At 42.1% G+C, this 25138-nt stretch overlaps 1 protein-coding gene across 6 annotated transcripts in view; it reads left to right on the top strand.

Moving 5' to 3' along the window:
- CHL1 (cell adhesion molecule L1 like) overlaps window positions 1-24602 on the top strand; it is a 143599-nt gene extending 118997 nt beyond the window's left edge. For 4 of the 6 annotated variants that reach the window (XM_064453446.1, XM_064453443.1, XM_064453444.1 and 1 more), the window contains 11 exons: window positions 95-292; window positions 1164-1234; window positions 3739-3961; window positions 6480-6595; window positions 6763-6967; window positions 7201-7323; window positions 8637-8816; window positions 15630-15791; window positions 16496-16627; window positions 17474-17546; window positions 19461-24602. In XM_064453446.1, coding sequence (XP_064309516.1) covers window positions 95-292; window positions 1164-1234; window positions 3739-3961; window positions 6480-6595; window positions 6763-6967; window positions 7201-7323; window positions 8637-8816; window positions 15630-15791; window positions 16496-16627; window positions 17474-17546; window positions 19461-19677 — 1700 coding nt within the window. In that variant the 3' untranslated portion in view covers window positions 19678-24602. The remainder of the gene's footprint in view (window positions 1-94; window positions 293-1163; window positions 1235-3738; window positions 3962-6479; window positions 6596-6762; window positions 6968-7200; window positions 7324-8636; window positions 8817-15629; window positions 15792-16495; window positions 16628-17473; window positions 17547-19460) is intronic. The other 2 variants (XM_064453447.1, XM_064453448.1) reach the window with 2 other exon arrangements.
- Window positions 24603-25138: the final 536 nt, after the last annotated feature.

The following is a 25138-nucleotide window of genomic DNA, read 5'->3' as shown; positions in this document are numbered from 1 at the left end:
TTTGTTGACAGTTAATTTTTCCATCCTTGTGATTTATAAGCCATTTATACAGGTTCTGCCTTTTTTCTTTTGTTTTCTTTCTTTTCCTGCCCAGAGTCGATTATAGAGTTTGAAGAGAACCGGTGGGAGCCGGGGAGGTGGCAGGAGCTAACCCGAGCCCCGGGGAATGACACCACAGCCCTTTTGTCACTCACCCCATATATGAATTACCAGTTTCGCGTCGTGTCTGTGAACGCGGTGGGAAGGAGCCAGCCTAGCAAACCCTCGCTGCGCTATGCAACACCTCCGGCTGGTAAACACTGCCACCTAGTTTTCTGAATATTAATATTTTTAGGGTTTTGCTGGGAGTAACAGTGCCCTCCTGTGCTTCAGAGGGGTGTAAAGGAGTCAGGCACGCTTGTCCTGCTTTGGCTGTTCAGTGGCAGCCCAGGGATGCCACAGTGAGGAGCCTACGCTGCCACGGTTAGCGGGGTGTTTCCTACCTGGGTACCGACAGCATACGGCTTTCCTGAGCTCGGCTGATCTTGCACATTTAAAGGCCATTGCAGCCCTTTATGGACGAGCAGCTGCTGGACACGATCCCTGAGGTTTACGGGGAGCCTTTCAGCAGCGCTAAGCTTGTCAAAAATCTCCATTCGCAGCACATTTCTCACTGTGACAGAAAATATTGTGTCCCTGAAAGTCATTCTAGAGGCCAAGTGCTCAGCGCAGCATTTGCATTCCCTGGCATCTTTCTTTCTTTCTTTCCCCCCCCCCCCCCCCCATTTACTTCAATTTCAGGTCCTCCTTCAGCTTTTCAGCTGTGTGCATCCCACTAATGATATACCTTCTGTTTACTATCCCCATAGGGAGAAAAATCTCTTCTTCATAATCCCCCTACATCTGGTGCTTTGAAATCCAAAAGTCACAGTTTCATGTTAGCTGGTGGCTCCAACTAACAAGGGCACTTAGGAATCAAAACTGCATAAACAATGTGTTTTGGTCACAGCAGCTTTGCTGATCCAAGTAATTAATCTCTGAACGTTTTTTGTTTAGGTGTCTTTCACTCTCAGTAATATGGAAATAAGAAAAGTTATTTGCATCCTTTCCCCCCCTCATTTAAATAATAAATGTAAATAAACCCCAAGATATGGAAACTAACCTTATCACCTGTGCGGTTCCAGCTCCAGACAAGAACCCAGAAAACATCCGAGTTGAAGCTTCTGAGCCAAACGAAATGGTGATGAAATGGGAGGTAAGGCAAACGTGTCTGTCGGTGCTACGATATCGGAAACAAGTCCTCCCTTCGAGGAGCAGCTTCTAAAGCAGCATGGAAATGATCAGGATGTTGTTTTAATATAAATACATTAGAAATATACTCGATCCCTTGACTTTATCTTCCCTTCCCCTACCTTTGTTTTTTAGGAAATATTTGCAAATTCTGTAGGTGGGACCCTTGATGCTACTGAAGTCAGAGAAAGTCATTATTGACTTAAATGTGTTCTGGATTTCCTCCCCTAGTTTCATTTTGATTCAAAATTCATTTTTTTTACCTCTAACTTTGCCGGTTATGAAGAAATATGGAAGTCCTATAAAGCACAGTGAGAATCCTCCAGGGTAAGCCCTTCTTCTGTGCATCTTGCATACAAGAAAGCGCTTAAAATAATTGTGGTCTTACCCTGCTCTGCAGGAGGAGCAGCCAGGCCCAGGGAGGGGGTGGTTTGCACATAGCTTCTGCCCTTCCAGCCTGGAGGTTTAAAAATGACACAGATCACTCGGCCAAGAGAATGTGAGATTGAATTTTTACACCAAGGGGTGTAGATAAGGCTCCTGAGCATGTGTGTCAAAGGAATTGTGCAAAAGTCTTGAGTATGGTTTCCAGTCTTCAAATTCCCTGGGTTTTAAGCTTTCAGCTTCCAAGCCAGCAGTTTAGAGAGATATATATTCCTTCATTTAACACAAATTTCAACAACGGTGAAAGGACGCAATTTTTTTTTGTGGCTGGAATTAAACACAATTTATGTGAGATTTACTTCTCAACCTGCCGCTCGCATCAAACAGTAAATGTTTCCCCAGTGTGAATTCATGGTTTAGGCTATAATTTTGCTAAAAGGAGATGGGCCTCTAGATCTGTTGACTTGGATTTGAATGGGGATTTTGCTCTGCTACGTAGCCCAGGGTCAGGGAAGACAGTCCTGCCTCTCAGAAGAAATGCAGAGTGGTGGTTACCAGCAAATGCTTTGCTGAACAGAGAGCAAGCGCTCCCCCTCGCCGCGAAGCCCGTAACCCACTGCTCAGACGGGGCAAAAGTAGAAGGGAAAACTGAGACTGAAGGGAGAGAATGGGATGGACAGGCTTTGTTAAAACTTATTGAATCATTTAAATATCGTAAACAGGGTATTCATTTATTTATGGTGTTCCCTGTATGCTTTTCAGAGGAAATGCTAGGCACTGAACATGCTATTTCTGGCAGACAAAGGCTGCAAAACGATGTTAATCTGCCTACTTTGGATTAAAAGACCAGATGAGCGTTAGTGAGTAGCTTTTCGGCCAAGGATTTGCAGCATTAAGGGAGATCAAAATAAGATGCTGCAATTTAACTAGACAAGAAGTTATTTTTTGCATAGGAATTTTTTACTTCTTCAGCTTCTCTTGCAAATCCTATTCCCTGGGATCTTTGCCGTGGAGGTGATTCTCCCAGCAGTGCCTGTTAGAAAGCTGCCCAGTCTACCGGCTCCTTGGCCATGGTCATCCCAAAGGGCCTCATACCCTCAGAGCAGATAAATGGGAATTTCTGCAGATCCTCCAGACCTACGTCCCCCCATACGTGAGGACGGGTGGTCAGGCGGGCCGATGGGGCCTCGCTTTCTGCTGGCACTTGCAAGTTGAAGCCGTTTCGTTGCAGACCTCTGTGTGCATCTTGGATACACATCGGTTATTATATATTTAATATGTACAATATGTAATTTAAATATTACTAAAAGTAGGCTATGTGGTGGGAGATACCCACAGATGTTTCCGTGGACTGAAAAAATACCCCATCATTTCTGGTAGTGCAGGTGACCTGTCAAATTTATTAATCAAAAATAAGTACATTTTCAGAGAAATTAACTCAACTGGAGAACATCTCATGACAATCCATTGTTATACGTCTTCTAATATTTTACAAATTAACATTAATTAGATGGGAACCATGCTGTGATGAATTCTTCAGCTGAATGGTAAAAAAAGAGTAGCGCAGCAGTTGCACATTAAATGTCCAGGCAGAGTTTCAAGCATTTGGTGCATATTTAGAACAAATCTAAATTTTAATGACCCAACTTGCTGTGCTACATAAAATTCTAAGATAAAACACAGATTTTAGCTGTACTGAAAGGCACACACAGCCTTATGCCAAAACATGCATTTATAGGTGTGCTAAGAGGCACGCGGCTTTACATCACAGAAGAAAACAAAGAAAACATGTGGCAAAACAAAAACTGATGTATGTAGTGTGCAGAAATATGTATACTAGCAATTAATCTGTTTCTAATCCAACTGTTTCTCTGCCTTTCACCCACCTTTCTCTTGAAGTCATGCCATTTTTCTTCCAGACGTCTTAAACTTGACAAGACAGCGAAAAGTTAAAGCTTTCTTTTTCCCCCTTTTCCATCCCAATCTTATAACACGCTCTCCAAAGTTATTCCCCCCTCCCCCCAGCTGCTGTTTCATGATTATTGCAACAAAGGCAAACAGGATCTCTTTTAACTTCTCCCGCAGCCGTTGAAACCCGCGGAGAGGAACGGGCCGGGGCTGGAGTACAAAGTCAGCTGGCGGCAGCGGGGAGTCGAGGCGGACTGGAATGAGGAGATGGTGAAGAAGCATTCTCTGACCCTGCGAAATACCCCCACCTTCGTGCCTTATGAGATCAAAGTCCAAGCGGTAAATAATTTAGGATCCGGTCCTGAACCAAACGTTACCATCGGATATTCAGGAGAGGACAGTAAGTAGCGGAAACTTTCATGTAAAAAGGCGCTGCGTGGGGGATTCTTGCGATGCAAAACGATCGGATATGGAGTGATGGATTAGGCAGCCCACGGCCAAAACTACTTAAATGCCAGAGCTCAGTGTGGTGGGCCGAATGAGATGCAGATAGGAGTGATGCTGGGTTCTGTGGATGCCAGCTTGCTGGAGTTTGAGGGGTTTTTTGGAAAGGTCACTTGTGCTTTCATTGATCGCAGATACTGGCTTAATCTGGATAGTTGTTGGAAGGCCACAGTCCATAAGAAGTCTATGAAGTGTAGCAGTCGCTGTGTTGTACTTGGTGGGAAAAAATACGTTTAGCTTCTCTGGGGCCTGATTAAACAGTTTAACATTGTCAGAAGTCAAGTACTCTGGCAATTAAGTACAAACACGCAGGCACTGGGCGTTGTAAGTGAATTTATAGATGATGCCACATGCCCCTGTATGCTGGGTATCACCTCGCCCATTGAGTCTCCAACGAACAAGTCATCTTCTCCAGCCTGGGTTTCTGTCCAGCGGCTTTCCATGGCCCCCGGGTGGCACAGCCCCCTCTCAGGCCTTCCTGTGCCTTTGGAGAAGTCTTCCTCCACTGTAAGGCTTTGCTTTGGAATTACTCCTGCTCCAAGCCCTCTCCCCAGGTCTTCTCAGTGCCTGCCCACCTTTGATTTTGAACTCTGCCTGGCCCACAGTGCCTCACCCCGGCTACATCAGAGAGGCTTTCTTCCCTTGCTCTGAAGTCACAGCAGCCGCTTGGGATACCCCACCCTTTGCACATGCTCTTCAAGCTCCAGCTTCATGGTGGGCTTTAATAACCATGTCCCATTAGAGACGTGAACATGCCGGAGGATTGCCCTGCTAATAAAATTAATGCCAGTGCCGCACGGGATGCGGCAGCCTTGCTGTGTCCGTGGGACACTGGATAACGTCACTGCTGAGGCCACCCCAACATCTCTGAACAGCAGCCTGTCCCCTTTGGTGTTCACTGCACGGCTACAGAAGATATTTGGAGGACTGGATATGTACCCAGCTGCAGTAAAGAAACGCCAAGCCTCACTTTAGGAAGTTAAGCACTAACACCACCAAAAAAGAAACAGAATCTTTTTTGCAGGAATTAAGGATTTAAATTGGCGAGGGAGTAAACAGCAAGGTGGCCAGCTAGCGTGGGGTGCCAAGCTTCCCTGATCCCAAATAAAAATGCTTATTGCACTTGCAAACGCTTAGCAGCAGGGGCTGGGAGCTGCTGGCAGAGAGGGGCCAGGAGGGCCAGCAAACGGTCCGTGTGTCAGATCTGCAGGTTCACTTCATTAGGTAAAATCAGACAGTCTCCATCCCATGCAGGATCTGAAGCCCTTCAGCTGTTTTCATAAGAATGAGATAAACTGACCATTTGAATGGCTTTTGAAAACTACAGTGGATTAGGCAACTAAGACAAGCATGTGATTTGCTGCTTATTAAAATCACCGGACAGCCACGTCCTTGATTTAACCACCACATCCCGCAGCAGTCGCTCCCCTGTAGCGGTAGCATAGGTGCTGCTGCTCCCACCTCTCCCCTTGCTGCAGCCTCTCGCAGAAGCTATTATGGACTATCATCATCCATGGTAGGTGATATGAAACAGTCGGTAAAGTTACTGTGATAAGCACAGGCGTAAAAAATGGCTTTACAGAGGGAAACAAGTGCTAAGGCGGGCTCTTGGAGCGAGCACGCCGAGATCTGCATTATCAGCCCCAAATGGACCAGTCTGATGTTCACAACCTGCCACGTGCTTCCTGGTGTTTCACCAGCGTGAGGTCTCGGTGCTGGGAATGGTCTCGGTGCTGCTCAGACGGGAGAACGCCCACCGCACACCCAGAGGTGGGCGACAGGAAGGTCTGGTAGTGCGTCTGCTCTCCCCTGCAGAGTGTGTGGCAGAAGAAGTGGGGAACGGTGAGAGCAGAGAGGAAGAAACCCCGCAGCACGTTTACTTTCTTTGTGTCTCTGTGATGAATCTAATTGTATATCTGTCAGTGGAAAACCTTCATTGCAATTCAGTTGTCAATGGATCAAGGCCTCTTTTTTTTTTTTCAGGTGCTATAATAGCTCTCTGTGTTGTGTAGTGATTAAAATCCTACTGTTTAATGAGCTTAGCTGTAAAATGAAATTGATTATAAAAAACCCTTCATGATTGCCTTCTTGAGTGCTGTGTTAATAATTTTTTTTTATTCTTCTCACTGCTGTAAGCATTAGTTGAAACAGGAAATCATAAATACTGGTGTAGAAATTCATATGCCCCAGAGCACCTGTATTCCAGCCCTCAGCAGAAAGCCCTGATATGGCAAAATAATGTTTATTGGCCCATTTCGCCCACTGGATGCAGGTGGAATGGCTTTTTTCTTGCCTGCAGTAGGGCTGCGTGAACTGCCACAGCTTGAGCTGGAAAGCCAAGCCTTGGAGCTGTGAACAGTGTGAAACTGAGCTCTTGTAAGTGTCTTTAATATGCAGCACTTTTATTTTTACAGTTCCAGATGCCGCTCCTTCCGGCGTATCGGTGGATATCGTGAACAGCACGTTGGTCAAAGTCTTCTGGTTTGGAATACCAAGGGACAGAGTTCGTGGACATTTAAGAGGCTATAAGGTTACGAATTTCTCTTTAAATAATTGTATACAGTCAAATAAACTAGCAAATGAATCCCAGATCAAGGGTAGATTGCAGTCTCTCATTTCGGGGTAGATGAGAGAAATCAATGCTGTGTTCAACCCCATAAAACATAATTTGTTATAGAAATGCCAATCTCAATGCAGGTCAGTTGGTGGAAAACAAGAAGCATACTGGATGGGAAAAGGCATCACCCAGAGAAACACTTCCTAACGTTTGTAGGAGACAGAAACTATGGGATGATTCCTGGTCTAGAGCCCTTCAGTGAATTTCGCTTAACTGTTTTGGCCTACAACGCCAAAGGAGATGGCCCGGAAAGCTCCCCCGTTGTGTTTGAAACTCCGGAAGGAGGTAAGATGAGATGAGAATATGGGATGGAAGGACATAAATAGAAATTGTCCATGTCACAAGGCAAGTTGATTTCCTTATTTAAAGTGATTGTAAAATCTCCAACATTCATAAAACCCATCACTAGAAAGGGGAACTGGAGGTTTTGAGCTAAACTATATCCTCATTTAACAAGTCTGTGTAGAGACGGCCCTATTCAGTCGTCTTCTCTGAAACCTAATCCCTGTATCTTCCAGTCCCTGAACAACCACGTTTTCTAAGGATCCTGAACTTTGACAAGGATTCCATCACTCTGTCGTGGGGACTTCCCAAGAAAGCAAATGGCCACCTCACTGGCTACATTTTGCAGTACCAGATAAGTATGTGCTTGTTTTACTTTGATTTTAGAACTTAAGCATTATTAGTTAAAAAATAAAAAATCACAACCAAAATAATAATAATAAAAAAAAAACCACAAAAAAACCCCCAAAACAACTAAACCCAGTGCACAGTTATTTAAAATAGAGGCTGATGAGAAGGGCTGTTTCTGAGATTCCTGTACAGCCGTGGCACCAGAAGAGCACGTTTCGAGCTGCAGTGTGCGCACAGCCTGCTAGAGGGCAGGCCAAAGTCATCTTCCAGAGCAAAAAGTTTTCCATGCCCTGTTCTGACGTAAGCTCACATCGCTGCCATGCCCTGTTCCGCATTTATGCACTAATTACATTACTTCATAATTGCAAATTATACGTAATGTAGTAGGTGCAGGAATTGTAGGTGCGTTTTACTGAAGCGAGACATTGAACACAAAGTCATTTGTAACGAGAGCCCTTCAGTCAGGTTTATTCAGAAGTTCACACTGTGTCAGTGAGCCCCTCCTCCCTGCGCAATGCCTCAGCAGAAATGCAGACAGCTACCACCGAGTCATGTCAGGGAGTAATGCCATTGAGGAAAAAACTGCAAACCAGGGGTGTCGCTTTCCTTCTTGCCTGTGGAAGACCTGAGTAGCTGGACTTGGGGCAGGTAACGCCAGGCAAGATCCAGTATTGGTCCTAGAGTGCCACAACACCAGCTGTGGGGCGTGGTGACAGTTCAGGGTGGTTTATATCTTCTTTGAGGGTGGGACAAGATTAGACTGTGTCGTATTTACAAAAAAAACCCCGCATACTTTTCACTTATCTCTGCTGATAACAGAACTGCCCGGTTGCCTTTGCAAGCTGGGTCCTCCCCTCGTTTCTGGTGATGATGAGCAGAGGGTGGATCCATCTATTTAGGCAGTTTGGGAGTAGCAATCCCTCCTTCAGCGGCCAACTGTGCTAGGGCAGAGTGGAAGAAAGCAGAACAACCATCCGTTAACTTGCTTGCAAAAGTTTGCAGATGTTTGGAAGCAAAGCAAGAAGCAATTCATATATATTTAATGATCTAGGAGACAGTAATTTTTACCTCCCACTCAGTATGTGCATATCTAGAATCAGAAAGCTCTCTGAGAACAGTAATAGCTCACTGAGTAGTTGGGAGATTGACATGGATGCGATAAATCCCATTTAAGTACTTGGCAGGAAGGTGAGATATGCTTATTCAGACTTCGTCTTTCCTGCGTAGTGCAGCGTGCCTCCCTTGCAGGAGTGTTCGCGACACCTTCCATGTGCGTAGCCTTCGGCTGCTGGATCTGACTCAACTGCCTCTTCCCTTTCAGTAAACGAAACGCATGAAATCGGACCTCTGAACGACGTCAGCGTGACCAACCGCTCCACGCTCAGCTGGAAGCTTTCAGGTCTCAGCTCCAGTACCAAGTACAAATTCTATGTAAAGGCTTGTACAGTCAAAGGCTGTGGGAAGCCGGTCACAGAAGAAGGACTAACGATGGCTCAAGGGAGTAAGTTAATAGGCAATATGTTTTTATGTGGAGAAGCTCTAACAATAATGGGAAAACCTATTGAGAATATTCCAGGCTTGACATTTCCTCTGTAATTAGAGGAAATAAATTTGTTTTTCTTTCCATGAGAACAATCAATGAACTTTTTAATGTAGCCATGCAGCTCTTCAGAAAAGTAGAGCTTATCTGTTCAATTTTGCTGTACAGTACTCTGTTTCTATTCCCACTGGTCAACTCTTTAAGCCGTACTAGAACAAATGAATTGCATTTAGTCATGAACAGAAAGTTGAAGATCTAGATAATCTGTTCTCAGTAATATTATGAAAACAAATTCTGCCCTTGCATGAAGATGGGGGAATGGCCAGCAACATTAGGGGCGGGTATTTGACATTGAAAATCCAGATGAACATAAAACTGACTGCAGCGCATTTCATCCATTATTTTATTATTATTTTATCAGAGACTGGAAGTGAGCATTTGTGTGCCACTTACACCCTATCCTAAACCACAGATGTTCAGTGATTTAAAGGAAAATCGCAAGCTCTATGTCATAGCTCATCTTTCACATTCAGCTGAAAAGAAATATAACAAAACATACTGTGCTCAGCAAGTCCGAAAACTCTACAATACCGAGGAACAGGTCCTTGCTATTAATCAGAAACCGTTGCTCTGCACTTACCACCGGGAAGGCAAAAGAGAATGTGATAAACTAAAGAGTCCTGGCTCCATCATTTTTAGCAATGATAATAGCCTGGAACACTGTTGTTAGAAAATAGAAAAATGGTCCTTGTTGCACAACATCCTATTGGACTTCCAAGTTGCAGAATCTCTTCAGTTACTGGTAAAACAAGTAAAAAGTACTTTAAACTCATCACGACCCAGTTCAGGATCCAGTCATGAACTACCACCTGTTTTCTCAAGTAACGAAACTCCTCAGTGTCTCGTAGCCTCCAGTCTCTCTGTAGTTTACAGGCACTCACGCGGTAGTAACTATCAATCTACCGGCGTGCTTTAAAATTTATTCTTCATTAAGGAAAGTAAAAGATCCTTTTCTTTTCCAAGCTAAAAATATGCAATTTCACCTCATTTATTTCCCTTTTCTGGCCTTCATTGGGCAGCCAGAATAATGTGTTCTGGCCACTTGAAAGTCTATAACTTCTTTGAATAACCTTGTGAATTTTTATGAAATACATGAAATACATTTATGAAATACCTGATATGCTTAAACGGATGATAACGTTGCCATTCATTTTGTTCTGGTTCTCGTCTTTCCTAAGGCTTTGTTTCAGCAGTGACAACAACCGATTCTTGTGAAATGCTTGTAGAATAGAGTAGAATAATTAATGCAAGCTGCAAGGGTCCAGTTCCGCGATTAATGTGTGCTCCTTGCTGGTTCTCAGGCCACCCGGAATTAGGACACCGCGTCTGTCACTGAGATGCCGTTAGATTTTTGTGTCATCATTTTCTGGCTAAATCGTTCAGATATTTTCCAAGTAAACATGATAGGCTGAAAAAAAATCACCCTTTTCAGTGACCTTCTTGGGGTTTTAAGCTGTAGTATGGGAAGCAGAGCGATTGCTCAAAATTAAAACAATTTCTCTTCTTGAAGAAAGGGAGTGATTTTGAAAGTCAAAGTTTTTAATTTAAAATGAACCACATAAATGACAGATATAAGATGTGGTGCCCTCTGAAATGAAACTCTGTGATAGAGCATTCCAAGTTTCTTTGGGTCTTGATTCAGTGATTCTATATCCACTATGTTCCGGTTTTAGTAATAAAAACATAAAGCTCTCATTGTTCATTTTAAGACTTTGAATAGCTTCCACTGCTGTAATATAGCCTTTGCAGGCTGTGCCATGGGTATTTCAGGATTTCACAATATGTTCTGCCCGGAAAGCGGAGATGTTGATGTGGAAGCTACGTGATAAAATTCCCATTTTATCATTGATATACTTGATCCGCATTTTGCTATTGCTTTCATTGATTTGCAGTTATCCCTGCCACTATAGTCTGGAATCAGAAAGAAAAGCCAATCTCTTTCTTTGATACGTACATATGCCTGTATCACTGCTAAAAACAAGTCTGCGTAGGGAAAATTGTTGTGCTGTAAATGATAATTTTGCCAGCCTGTAATTTATGTGCAACCCATTTCCTGACGATGAGTTTGCAGTGGCATGAATCACTGCATTTAGTAAAAGAAAGTTTACCTCAATTAAATAAACATAACTCCCTGCATAGATAAATGAGTAGATAATACCCTTTCTCTGCAACTGCAGCATCTTCCTCTGTGAATGAACCGCTCAGATTTTTGTCAGGAGTAACACATTGCTTTGCGTTAGCAACGCTTTACCAAACGGTCAGTGAGTGGACACTGGTAGGAAAAGACCATCTCGTGCTCACATCTCTACTTCTTCATTCTCAGCGGAGCAGTGTCACGGTCTCCACCCTGTGCGTGCCTGGCAGCGGCGGAGGTCGAGCCCTCTGCTCTGCAACACGGCCTCTGTCAGAAGGGGCTGGTTCTGTATAATTACTTGCCAGAAGAAAACCACGCTTTAATATTTGCCTCTAAGATTAAACGCAGGCCCACTGGAATTAGTGAGAAATAGCAGTAGGCTATATAAAAGCTTTCATTTATGGCATCCTTGCTGCATGACCCAACGCCACTGGCATTAGCAGCTAGTACAAAGTCGATGAAATAAAAGGCCTCTTTCTTATGAAAGATCTTAAACATAGCCCAAAAAACTCAGATAGAAAATGCTGATATACAACCAAAAGTCTTTATCAGTTGTTGATAAAATACTGTGGACAGTCATGAAGAACCCGGGCAAAGGGACTTTTGCATTGTATTGGAATATAAATAATAGATTAACTTTTGTGGCTTTAATTTGGCTTCACTCCACAGAAGAAGTTGTGCTGTCTTTAGAAAATGAGTTTTACCTCTACTTTTCCATTTTCAGGCAGTATTTCTTAAATGACCTACGAACTAATTAATTTTCCCATTGAAAATGTCGATTTCCCAATGATCGTTAGCCCTCGGAAGCATAACACAAAATAATGTTCTTACACCAGTGAAAAGAATTAATTTAATACAGCAGTCCTTTTTTAACACAAAGATTCTTTTCATCTAGAGTTGCCAGTGTTTCTCAAGGATTACTAAACACGTATTACATGTTGAGAATGATTACTGTGTGTCCAGAAATTCAAGCCCTAAATGAAAAATTCATCCAGAGGAAGCCGTACAACTGCAGTTTTATTTTTCAGAGAAGCCAGAGAGTAGAAGTTCACCAGTTTCATTATATTTCAATGGCAATTGGCACGTAACTCCCACAGGCTTTTTGAAATCCTTATCCGGAGGGTACTAACCTTTGTGACCCACTGTAAGATGCGGAGAGTAACTATTTGTAACAAAACCTATGGCTTTAGTTCTCTTTTGCCACAGGCACAGTGAAAAAGGAAAAACACAACTGCCTTAGCCATGTGTAACCACCGCTACTGTGACCAGCAACCCCCCAAAAGAGACCCTATTTGCTCACAATCCAAAGAACCTGTGGAATCTCGGTGTCAAATTTCTTTTTCTGTCGTTTATGCCACTCCACTCTGTGGCTCTTCTTCGGCCGGGGGACCTGTAGCCCATCAAACCCCGCTGCTCGTGACAGGCAGTGACATGTCCCGCCAGCCTGGGTGCTGCTCACTGGCTGCGTGGGAAAAGGAATATCTGATGTATTGCTATTTCAAACCCCTATCACTCTGAGCAAGAACAATAGGCGTGATAAATACAATATGCTAAATACATCAGTCTCGGGAGTACTTCAAACAAATTTGTAATTAACTGTTTGTCTTTGCTATTTTTTATCCCTTTTCCTCTTCTATCAGCCTGTGTAACCTACGCAGAGAGCTAAAGGGAAGCAGCAAGAGATGAACAAGCTATAACCTGTCGTCTTGTCCGAGCTCAGATTTCTCCTACAAATCGCCATCAGCACAAATAGCCGATCACTAACTCACCTATAAATTCTTCTCAATAGGCTTTACACACAGCAGGTTTACTAATCTCTGTAGCTTAAAATAGTCCCAATTTAGCATGAAATACCTCCTGCACTAAAAAAGCCCAGAAGATGAAGGATACCTGTGATGCATATTTATGCATTTTTAATAGCCAGGCAGTTGGGGAAAACTAATGAAAGTTCAACTTTCCATTTATTGCAGCAGATGTATTTAGACAGGTTTGGTTATAAATTAAGATGTTGCTCACAATTAGTATTTAGCTATTAGGCTGCCAGCTTTTTATATAAGTATGTTTTACAACAGATGTGCTAACTTTTGGAGAACTGGCACTCTTGTAAGTCTTTGGGGGCAGTTTATATTGTTTTTCCCTTTACACCATAAGCTTCTATAAAAAATACGTGTTCTGTTGTTCTCATAAATCTCAGAGCCCGGTAGGAATATTGTAAAATTGCAGTTCAGTGTTTAATGTTCATGCGAGTCCCATGGTATGGCTGATAAATAGCGGGGGAAGAGGAGAAGTGCTGGTGATACGCCTTTATTACTAATGTTTCTTCTCCCTTATTGTAGATTAAAAACCTAACCCAACTGCTTTCAATTTTCTGAAGCTAATTCCTGCAGCTCACTGACCTTTCAGTATGTTGAGCTTTTCCTTATCTGTATATCTTTGCTTTTATTTTTCAGGATGCTACACTGCTTTTTTAAAAATTTTTATTCCAGCCACCAAACTTGCCCCAATTAGCAATGCTTTCTCCTCTGTAGGTGCTATATTGAGTGTGTAACACAGACCAGAATGAAATCGCATGGAAAGAAACCTCATAAACACCCATCACTGGACACCAGTACCGAGTTTTAAAGGAAAATATTTGTTTAGTGTTTTGGGATAGGTGATGTTAACAGCCTGGAGAGCCGATGGCAAACCCCCGGTCCCAGGTCAGGGTGGGCTCTAACCCTCATTGCAGTACGTGCATCCCCATCCGGCCGGCTTCATCTGCCTGAGAAAGAGGGGTTATTTTTCAGCCATATCAGTTCCCCCCCTTTCTGCTTCTCTAAGGGGCTGACGGTTCAAAAAGAAGAGGCTGACACAAGCTGGAAATAAACAGGTGATAGATATGGAGTGGTTAAGATGGTTTGAGAAAAATGCACAACGAGCCACAGCTGTGGGCTACCGCTGAGCTCGGGGTTGAGCATTTTGCTTGCCAGGAGCTCCGGAGAAAAGCTTCCTAAGGAGACCTGTGTTGTGTGCAAGCTGGGCCACGTGGTTAGCGTGTCATGCATAAGTGTTACGTGGTCTTTAGTGCACAATGGACTTAAGGTTTACATTCATTCTTGTTACTTTACGGATACTGTTTCCATTAAATATGTTTTTCTGATGTCTTGATTTTAGAACATGTAATTAAAATGTACCTGTGGTATCTTGTTGCTTAATTTGCAGTTTGATTAAAAATTATAGCTCAGTTTCACATACTTCATTTAGCAAAAATTACCGATAGATGGATTAATTTATGCTAATAAGCTGTGCTTCAGTATCAGCAGTATTTCAGCTTTATGTGTTCTCTCTGGGTCCCAATGGTCTACTAATTTAACTGCTTATTGTAATACACGTATAGTTGCCTTGGAAAACTTATCTTGAACTGTTGCTTTGATTGTGCTTGGATTCATCTTAATCTTTTTTTTTTCCTTCAGCTGTCAACTAAGCCTTAATCTCTGAAAGCTTCTTGCTTTGCTTGTTTACTAGTTTAAGCATAAATGAGCATTATCAGTGCTAATTGGTCAAGTAGTTTTCAAATTATACTGTGTTCTCAATCCTTAGTTTAGACAACTTTGGATAAAGCAGGCAAATTAGGCAACTGAACACAATTAAAGAGTTATATTTAAGTGCATCCCCCCCCAAATGCCTCTCCTGCCATCAAGGGTGGGCACAGTCCCATGTTGTACCCGTTGGTTGACTAAAGAGCTCCTCTGTGTCAACCCGCAGTTCTGAATTTGTTTGCGTGAGCAAGCTTTTCGTGTTCAGGCAGTGATTGCCAACCTCTGTAGATGTCCTTTTTGCTGTTATCCACAAATGCTATTTTAAAAAAGCTTATTTAATACCCACCAATCTTGATGCAGACAGAAATTACAGTAGGTGTTTTGCAAGTGAAAAGGCTCTAAAACTAGGGCTACTGGAATTGCCCTTCTACCTTTTAATCAAATATTAAACTCATCAGGTACATTTAAATGCCTAAATATCAATTTAAAAGCCAACTCAGCTGTATCTAACACAGTGTTTTATGCGGGCATTGTGGAGTTTAAAAGGACATGGAGAATCTCTGTCGGGAGAGAAATGAGTACAAATCCCAATGTTATTTTTCTCCATGAGACACATAAGAATCCATTTCCAGATAACAAACTGTCTGTGCTTCCCTGCTGAGCTCTGTTCAATGGTAGAAGCATCAAACCTCCGATTATCTTTACAAAGGAAGCCCATTTTCAAGTTGTAATTTTTTAAGCACTCATCAGTTAAAGCAGAGCCATAATCCCCCGTCAATATTAACTTTCATCCTGGGAAATGTACAAACCTCTTCATAAACATCAGGATTACTTCAGTCTGATGATTATTTTATCTGGTAGAATATTAAAAATCAAATAGGGGGAATGTTTTTCTGGTTTATTGCCTGCTTTTGAAAATCAGATTATCTGACGATAAAATGTTAAAAATCCTTGTGTGCCATATTTGTGTGTTACTTACGTTATTTGTAACTGTGCATTTCATGGGCCTTTTGTTCAATGAATACAATTAATCAATATGACTTGAATGTGTACATTCCATAGGTAAAGGGATCGGCAAGATTTCAGAAGCAGTAAACCCCACCCAAAAGTTTCACCCCATTGAGGCGCTTGAGCCTGGAACTGAATATACAGTTCGTCTAGTGACTAAGAATTGGGTTGATAACAATAGCATTTTTGAAGATGTAATTGAGACAAGGGGGAGAGGTGAGACATGAAAACCTTCAAGGTGCTAAAGATTTATTTTGAATGTAAATAACTGTTGAGGTTACATCTTACCTTGTGCAGTGAAAGTGTACCAACCCCATAATTTTGTTCTGTGATTTATTTGTTTGTTTTTTTTTTTAAGTTGACCCTTGCAGTTGAATCCCATGGGAGCATAAACGCATCCGTGGTTCTCGGCTGAGTCTTATGCTTTACTTGACGCACCATAGCCGGGAACTGTTACAAACTTTACAAACCCGTTTTCCCTCCTATGCGATTTTGAGAGGGTAGTGCTGTGATGGAATCCATCTTACGTGTGCCAGTCCAGTGGTTTGCATGTGCCGGGTGTGCTTTTAACTCTGTTTCTTTCGCAAAACTGCTTTTGCATGAGAGGCTTAACAGTTCTCTGTTCAGCGTTCCTATTTGGCATTAATCTTGTGAGTCAACTACTCTCTCTCTCAGAATTACCGTTCCAAAATGTCTGTATTGTGCCGTGTGGACCACGCATTCCCCTTAAGCCTAAAAATTTCCCACTCTGGACATATTTCTGTCTTGCATTTCTTTAAGCTGAACTCAATGAGTAGCCATAGTCTGATTCAATTAAGATTCACTGAAGAAAATGTTAGGTATTTGTGTTATAGTAACGTGATACCCTTTTCCTCTGATTAATTTTATTTTTTTTCTTACTCCTCTTCCGTTTCACAAAGCCTATGCTGGCATTTACGATGGAATTTCCACCCAGGGGTGGTTTATTGGACTGATGTGTGCCATCGCTTTGCTCACCCTGCTGCTGCTAACTATTTGCTTTGTCAGAAGAAATAAAGGAGGAAAATATTCAGGTAAATGGATTTATCATCCTGTCGCTATGTTCACATGTTAATAACAAGCATCCTTCAGGCTTTTATCTCTGGCGGCTGCAAAGCCGCAAGCAGAAACATCCAATTAGGATTTGTAGTTTTGATAAATATCTGCAGAATGGATTCTAATGAATATAAGTGAAACTCTGCTCTCTGGGTGAGATAGTGCTGTGTGCTGGTCAGAGATCTTGCTAAGGCCTTTGATAGCGCTCGTTGAAGCTTCCAGTATTTAATCCATCCCTAGAGCCCAGGTCCTTCACCAGCTGCACCTCTGAGCCTCCGCTGGCAGGGCTACCTGCTCGCTTTCCACCTGAAAACTGCTACTTGACATACTGACTGACACACTTCCATGGGTACCCGAGCTGCTTAACGACAGAGTATTTTGCTAGCAGTAATTCTGTAATTTTCAAAGCAAGAAGTAAGGATTTAAGCATTAAATACTGAAGTATAAATCTGGTTGCCCAGAGGGGTGGTCGATGCCCCATCCCTGGAAATAGTCAAGGCCAGGCTGGACGGGGCTCTGGGCAACCTGATCTGGTTGAAGATGTCCCTGCTCGCTGCAGGGGGGTTGGACTAGATGGCCCCTAAAGGTCCCGTCCAACCCAAACCATCCTATGATTCTGTAAACGCTATCTTTCTTAAAAAATTCAGGAACGGCACCAAACCCTTGATGGACGCGTGCTGGTTGTGTCCAGCCAGACACGCAGCGCACGCTGCCGCCCTCCACGTTAGGCCGTACGTGATGACGGTTTTCCCATTGCACCTGCAAAAAGAAAAGCCCATGGCGGAACATGGCGTACAGATCTGTGCTTTATTTTATTTGTACAGTGAAAGAAAAAGAAGATTTGCATCCAGATCCTGAAGCTCAATCAATAAAAGATGAAATCTTTGGGGAATATAGGTAAATAGGACCTGCTTTGACAAGCGTTTGTGTTTGTTGGGGTTTTGTTTGTTTCCAGATGTCATCATTATTTATGACATTTTTATAGCATGCAATTAATGCTATTTTTCATTTTCAAAGCAAACCTCATAGGAGTGGATAATAGTAGGAATATAAAGGTATATCCAGTATACTTAAATCCATCCAAGTTGGGATATAAGTAAATGTTGATGTATCATTGGTTATTTTTCACATGTTTGGTTGGTTTTTTTTTTAATTTAGCATTGTATGAATAATGTAAATATATATGATAATTTGGGTTCCTGTAATGTCCACTGAAGCCAATAGAAAGACTTCTATGTCTTCAGTGGGTTTCTGAAACCCAGTCAGGCCGAAATCGTGTAATACGGGGAATGTTCATTTTGTGGAAGGAAACAAAGAAAAGTTTGAAATACAGCCAGAGATGGCAAAAACCCAAACAAGCCTCACTACAGAAGTTTCTGTAGGAGAATTTGAAATCACTTTGGCTGCTTTAAAATAACTAAATCTTACAATATTATGTAACTGTCATATGAAGAAAAATACATCATTATAAGAACCATGCTGGAAAACTGGTGTCGCTTGCCTTAAAGGCAGAAAATTTCCGTTGAAATCCCTCTTATATATACTACATTATTTGTACTGGAATAGGGTTTTTTTTTTCTGCATAATTTCATCTTTATTTAATTTTTAATGCTTTCTAATGGGACAAATATTTAGAAAGGTAAGAAAGTCCTGAGGTTAATAACTTTGACCCCCTCCTTTCCCCCCAAACTCCACACTTGTCTTTTTTATAAATAGAAATGCCACGTGTAGAAAAGCAGTGAATATTTTTACTGTATTGATTATATTCTTTATTATACGCTGAAGCGGTAAAGTTCAGGTGCATTTCTCTGTCCTTCCTCAGATGACGTTACCAAACCTTTGACACTGATTTGGCATTAGCAAGGACCATAACTGAGTAATTGCGTCCTTAGTTCAGAGGCCTGATTTGGGGTTTTTTGTAACCTTTTAATCTGTGTTTCCCGTCCCCCTAAATCAGAAGTCGGGCTGCTTTGGTTGTTCTTCTGCAGTAGCATTAGGAAGAACGGCCAGTGGAATTTCCTTTTTCTCTTGATTTTTGGTGGTGGGTCCGTCCTGTTTCATGAAGTTGCCGTTGAACATAGCCTGCATGTGAGCAGATGCGGACACTCTGATTCTGCTTTGGTTTTTCCCTGTTCCTTCCCTTTAGCAGAGAGAATCTCCATCAGCTACAGTACGATAACAGCAGACCAAATGAAAGAAGGGGGAAAAAAACCCCTTTGTTAGCCATCTAAAATTAAACAAATGCTCACAAAGCAGTGAGATACAACCTACAGCTTATGGCTCGTCCCACAGCTTAACGTCAGCTCACCCACCCACCTCAAAAGAAAAAGGAAAGAAACAGGCCCCGAATATTGCCCACTGTTTTGTAGAATGAAAATGTCTCTTTCTGTAAGGTGCCGAAGACTCGACACCAGCACTGACCGCTGGAGCCGATCCCTCAAATCCCTTCCAGCGTTCGCTTCTTCCTCCTCTTCCCCCTTCCTTGTCTGTCCGTTCTGTCTGTCTAAGGCAAAAAGGGAAAAAACCCCAAAGACGTGTAGTTTTCATTGATGTTTGCCTTTCTTAACCAACTCCACTGTTGTAATAATCACAAAATCATCTATGTGGGAATTCGGGTCGGTGTAAATGACCTGCCTGAGGTGCACCGGACGAAGCAGGACTCATGGGGGTCACGTCATTCCCAACGTACACCCCACACAGAACTGTTTCCCTCGCTCTTCCCTCCTGCTGCTTGCTTTCACAATAAAAGAGCAGTTTCCATGCTTGCGATTAAAAGATAGGTTTTTGGAAAGGCATTTCTTTGTTTTGTAGTGACAGCGATGAAAAGCCGCTGAAAGGCAGCCTCCAGTCAATTAACGGGGACATTAAAGCCACCGAAAGTGCTGATAGTCTGGTAGATTATGGAGAAGGGGAGCATGGGATGTTCAATGAAGACGGTTCATTTATTGGAGCTTATTCTGGATCTAAGGAAAAAGGATCAGTGGAAAGCACTGGGAGTTCTACAGCAACTTTTCCTCTCCACGCCTAAAATATTAGCAAGAATGATTCATGTTTAATTGTGATATTTATCTTGATTAGCACTCCACAGTTACCACATGTGATTGGAAGCAGGTTGCAAATTGAGCCAGTCAGGAACCTGACATCCAGGTAATATAAAAATAAGTCACTGCCACTAAAAGATGATTTTTCCATCGTAATTTCTAGGTGTTTTCTTCTAATTAAAACAAAACAGAATTTCTCGGTGTAACATCTGTATAATTAACTGTTATTCCACGTGTTTCTTAGGTTTGGAATATGTTTCTCTGTAGAGTATTTTTTTTTTTTTCTTGTATGGCTGTTGTCACTTTGTGCCTACGTTTATATGTAGTGTTCCCTCATGTACGGGGACCTCAGCACTGCAGAGGTTGCAACACAAGAAAATCAAACAAAACCGGCGGGTGGCTCCGCAAAGTGACACAATGCACCCTACTGAGAAAAATGATAATTTAAAATACTGGAGAAATATATTCTATATATTGTATAATTCTTCATAAAGAAATAAACTCCTTTGCTTATGATACTCTAAAATTATTTTAGTGGTTAGAGCTGACTGCAATTACCGATACTTAGAGATGCAACTTTATCCACAGAAAAATTGCTCTTAGAAGAAAAAGCTCTGGCCTTGTGGATGAATCTTCTGTCCAGTAGCTGGCACTATTTCCTTAAATAAGTTAAGCTGCAGTATCTTTCCTGTGGCGAGGCAAAACAGGGTTCCCATCCACCATCATTAGAAAGTATTTTAATTTGTTTTCCCGAGTCTCTGCAAGCTGCATTTCTAAGCAAAATGCTTGGTGTCTGTCTCATATCTGTATATTTGTGCACTAGCATACATTTCCTGGAGACGTTGTACATATGATATTAATATTGACACAAGTAAAAATCCGCCTTGTTTTATTTTGAAATGAGACATGTTGCTAGCATGAGTCTGTATAGCTGCGTAGGAATGAATAGAATTGCTTCTTAAAATGAGTTTGGACCAGCAAAACTAGCTTTCAGAAGGAGTTGTGTGTATCCCAGTCCTATAAATCTCACGCCTTTCTAGTACCACGTAAGATAAACCTACCCGACTTTCAAGAGATCACTTATTTTCAAGCTATTCATCGTTAAATAAACAAAAACGAAAGCAAAGAAAATATTATGGTATAGTTTCTTTTACCCTTTGATTACTGAACGCTGGTTTAAATCTGGTTCTTTTCTTTGCCTCTCCGCCACTAACTCAGCAAAGCTGTACAGCACATTTTTTTGGTCTTTTTGTATTGGAATCTCACAAATTTCTTTAAAAGCATTTGTATTTTTGAATACGCTTATACGAGTAGAGTATCAATTAGGCTTTATTTCCTCTTGCATTTACAAATGACTGTCACTTCAATTGTATTATTTTTTAAATAGTTACTATGGGAGGAGCAGGTCCTAAAAGCCATTTTGCATCCTGGTAGTAATTAGGCAAATATCCCCAGCGGGTCCTTCATGATCTCCATTACCTCAGTGGAAGAAAGAGAGGAAGCAAGAATTACATGGTTAGGAGTTTCCAGTAATGCCTACAATTAAGACCCGTTAGTTGCCCACAGGAACTCAGGTTGTTACCAGCAGAAAGGCCGTGGTTCGTGCGCAGCTCCCCTTACGCCTGGGCTGAATTCTCAGTCGTGCTCATCGATTTCTGAAAGCAGTAAGAGACCTTTGGGGCTCGAGGCTGCTGCATATCTGTTCCTCTTTTTTTAATTATTTTTGCTTGTTAAGGACCTTTTGCCTAGCCTTTATTTGGGAAAAGCAAACCCCAAAGAGCCAGCCTGAAACCCCCAGCGATGCTGTGAGCGAGTATAAAAAGACGAATGGAAATCTGCCCCGAGTCAAAAGTCAGCCCGCTCTGTGCCAGTGACCCCGTGGTGCGAAGGACTTGCTTTTATTATTTATAAAGTTTGATTTTCCGTGTTTCTCTCAATCCAAATGCTAAAAAAGTCCAAAGTCATTTTCATTTTTATTAAAAAATACTAATTTTAAAAGGAGGGAGGCCATCATTGGAGAAATGTGAAAATTGGCATTGGCGCCTCATCAACAGAGACGTTTCCCACCAGGACCTTTATCTGCTGACTCTTGTCTGCTGCAGCCCAAACCAGGTGAAGTCTAAGAACTGATTAGGCTTGTGACAACCTTTGTTGCAAGCTTCGGGCTGTTTTTAATGCATTTCCTTTAGGAATTATCCGCACTAGCCCGTGATCAAGGGGCTTTGAAATAAGAACAAAAGCAGGGAACAAAATGGGGGTGGGTTCCCCCAAAGCCTCGCTAAGCTCCCAGGGCAGAGGGCTGGGGAAGGGCTGTCCCCGAGCCCGGCAGAGCTCTCCCAGCCGCGGGGTCACTACCCGGGGCAGAGCTTTGGGCAGACGCACGGGGCTGAGGCTGGATGCGAGCCGTCCGCAGACACAGCCATCCATTTTCTTGTACTTTGGGTCGCTGCAGATCGGCCAGACTCATTGTCCCAGAAAGCGCCTATATTAAACAGACACAAATTTCAAATCATATTAGTGAGTGTCAAATTATCGAGTAATGAATATAAATCCCCTGCGCTATCACTTGCTCTGTTGCTGCTAAGAGATGTTTATGATGTTCCTGTGATGTGCTACTCGTCTGTGCCGGTATGAGCGCTTTTTTCTATTAAAATTTTAATTCAGATCCTTAAATCTTAATGTTGGTGTTTCATGATGCCTCAGGGTCTAAAAATCATACAGTGACAAAAAGATGTGCGATGGAATTTGTACAGCGCGCACTGACTTTTGAGGAATATGCCCAATGAATATTAAACAAATGGCTGAAAATCCCAGGGAATCTCACTCACTTGAGCTTCGTTCTCTTTCCCAAGCATTTCTTTTCCTTTTATTTTTTTCCTAATGGGGTTTTATTTTCTCTGGTATGGGTCCCACTCATGCAGTGTACCTTGGAAAGTGCAGGACGCTAATGGTTTTGTTAGAGATTTGCTTTCAAAAGTAAGCTAACAGAGCAAGCTCACATTTTGCTGAGCAGTTTTTTGTCATTGTCACTGCATTTTTTTCTAGGGCGGTCTGTTACGGGTGAGAGGAATTGTGGCCATGTAGGCTGAATAAAAACCATCACCAACTGTACTGCAGTTCTGGAATAGGCCATTAAATCAAATAGTGGTTTTTTTTTTCACTGGCCAGGAGTATTTATTAAAATTAGTTGATGGAAATCTGTGGTGATTTCTTTAATTAATACCTAGAAGGGAATTTCAGGCTGCCTGCTGGGAGGAGGGGGTTGAGGACAGCCAGCCGTGCGAGCATGCAGACCCTGTTGGATAGGGGATTATGAATTACCTGGTGCCATGGCTGTTGGTTTGGTTTCATTTGGTTACGATATGCCGTTACATTTGGCTGGGAATACAAGTGTGAGAGGGGAAATGACACTTTCAGATTTGATATCTCAGTCGACCTGGGATGCAATTTCACCGAGCAAGGAGGAGGCAGTTCCCTGGCCCCAGGAAGCCTGGCTTGCGGATTTAAGCAGCCTCCTCTGGCACAAAAGAGGGGCGGATGTTTCTCAGAAACTTGTGGGGTTTTGACTGTGCATAAGATTAAGAAAATAAAATCAGCTCTTCCTTGCTAATGGTAAAAAGCTCTCCTGTGTGCTAGCTCCCGTGCAAGTGAGCTCTTTGCGTTCACAGAGCAGCTTACCATTGATTTGGTATCGGTTGTGATCTCAAACCGAAGTTTTTATTAAAAAAAAAAAAATGTATAATATAATTGCACAATCAAGAACTTGTAGGAAGGGCTCCAGCTTCATTCTCAGGCAAAATTTGGAGTCCCGGTCTCAATAAATCCTCGCTTGCGCCTGACTCTGCTCGTCAGCAAGCCCAGCGGTGCTGGGTACCAAAGCCCTTCTGGGGCTGGAGCTGTGGGAGGAGCAGAATTAGGAACCAAATCAGAAAATGACTTTCCCCTCTGGATAAAAATGTGTGTGTATGTATAATAAATTAAGAAACCCCTTCTTTGTAACTCAAGTTTTAAATTGATCTAATTAGCATATCATTTAATGCTTTATGATATTTGTTCTGTTGTGTTCTGTGTTCTTATTTCACAGATTTTAACGAGCAGCTCTTTTTCTGCTAACTACTTCCACCGACTGAATGGGTCAGATCCGATGCATGAGAGGTTTTAATAAAAATTTTCAGGCCGATTTTATTTTTGAGATGAAAACAAGTAGTAGCACAATCTTTCTATAGAAAAAGGTGGGGTTTTTTTAACAGTAATTCCACGTGCAGTTTTGTAAACTGAAGTTAGAATAACATTCACTAATCCTTGCACGCTTCTGAAAGGAAATCTCACAGTAATTTTTTTATAGTCAGTATTTTGCGGATGAGCGGTAAATCTAGATTATTTTATGTACCCGTAAGAATGGATATTAAGAGAGGAAATTCTTCATGACAAGAGAATTGCCTTTACTTGACAATGGATCAAGCCCTCAGCTGCATCTCTGGTAATGTTTAGTGTTTCAAAATCAGGCGTATAAAGCGTGTGGGAGTACAGGTACATGTTTACATTGCAGCTCCGTATCTTTCATGTAAAGGTTTCAAGTGATCTGCACTGATTTGTTCCCTTTTCAGGCAGGAACCGGTAGGTGGGTTTGAGCCAAAGCATACGGTCTGTCTTGTTTTTTTGTTTTTATTACTTCGAACAAGATATTTTGTAATTTCATGAAAAAAAGATCAAAGCAAATGTGGCGTCACTGTTCCAATGTTACTTTTCGAGCTAAATGTTAGTGTGCATTTATTAAAGTTTAGAGAAACGTGTTGTACTGTAGTTGCTGTTTGTATCATGCATATGTGCACGTATGGTTTTAAAAGATATTTTCGTTTTACATGAAATACAACTTTGCTAATAAAAGTTTGACTTGATGTAATCTTCAAAAGCCTTAGCTGTAATCAGCAAGTTTTTCTTTTGTTTTGGTTTGGGTTTTTTCCTCCTGGTGCCATTTCTTTGTTGGGAATTTGTTTCAATTGTCATTCCTAGCCCTCTCTAGCTGGTGGTCTGTGGTGGGTTTTCGTGGCCCCACGCCGAGGTCGAGCCACCCTTGGCTTTCACTGGGACTGTCAGACACCACGGACAACCAACCACCTAGGTATGATCTACACCAAAGCAGGGATGAACCTGAACTGCAAACACCCTGAATTTAAATGCCTCATTTATTTCATGGTATGGTTATCTCCTGGATCAAACTATCGTCCTACATCACGTTAACATCTGTAACATGCTATATATACTCTGATTGTGTGGGTTAACATCACATAACCTCCCAAGCACAAAGAGCTTTAAGTTAAGTGGCATGTGAAATACCTGCAAAAATAACATTATCCAGTGTTAAAATACACTTAGCCACGCAATGGAAGACAAAAGCTCAGCATACCAGGCATGAACAGAGGTGAAAGGAGCTGATCCAGCTATATA

The sequence above is a fragment of the Phalacrocorax carbo genome, chromosome 6 (genome assembly GCF_963921805.1).
Source record: "Phalacrocorax carbo chromosome 6, bPhaCar2.1, whole genome shotgun sequence".
NCBI classification, from domain to species: Eukaryota; Metazoa; Chordata; class Aves; order Suliformes; family Phalacrocoracidae; genus Phalacrocorax; species Phalacrocorax carbo.
Note: the sequence above shows the minus strand (reverse complement) of the source record. Positions and strands in the feature narration are given on the sequence as shown.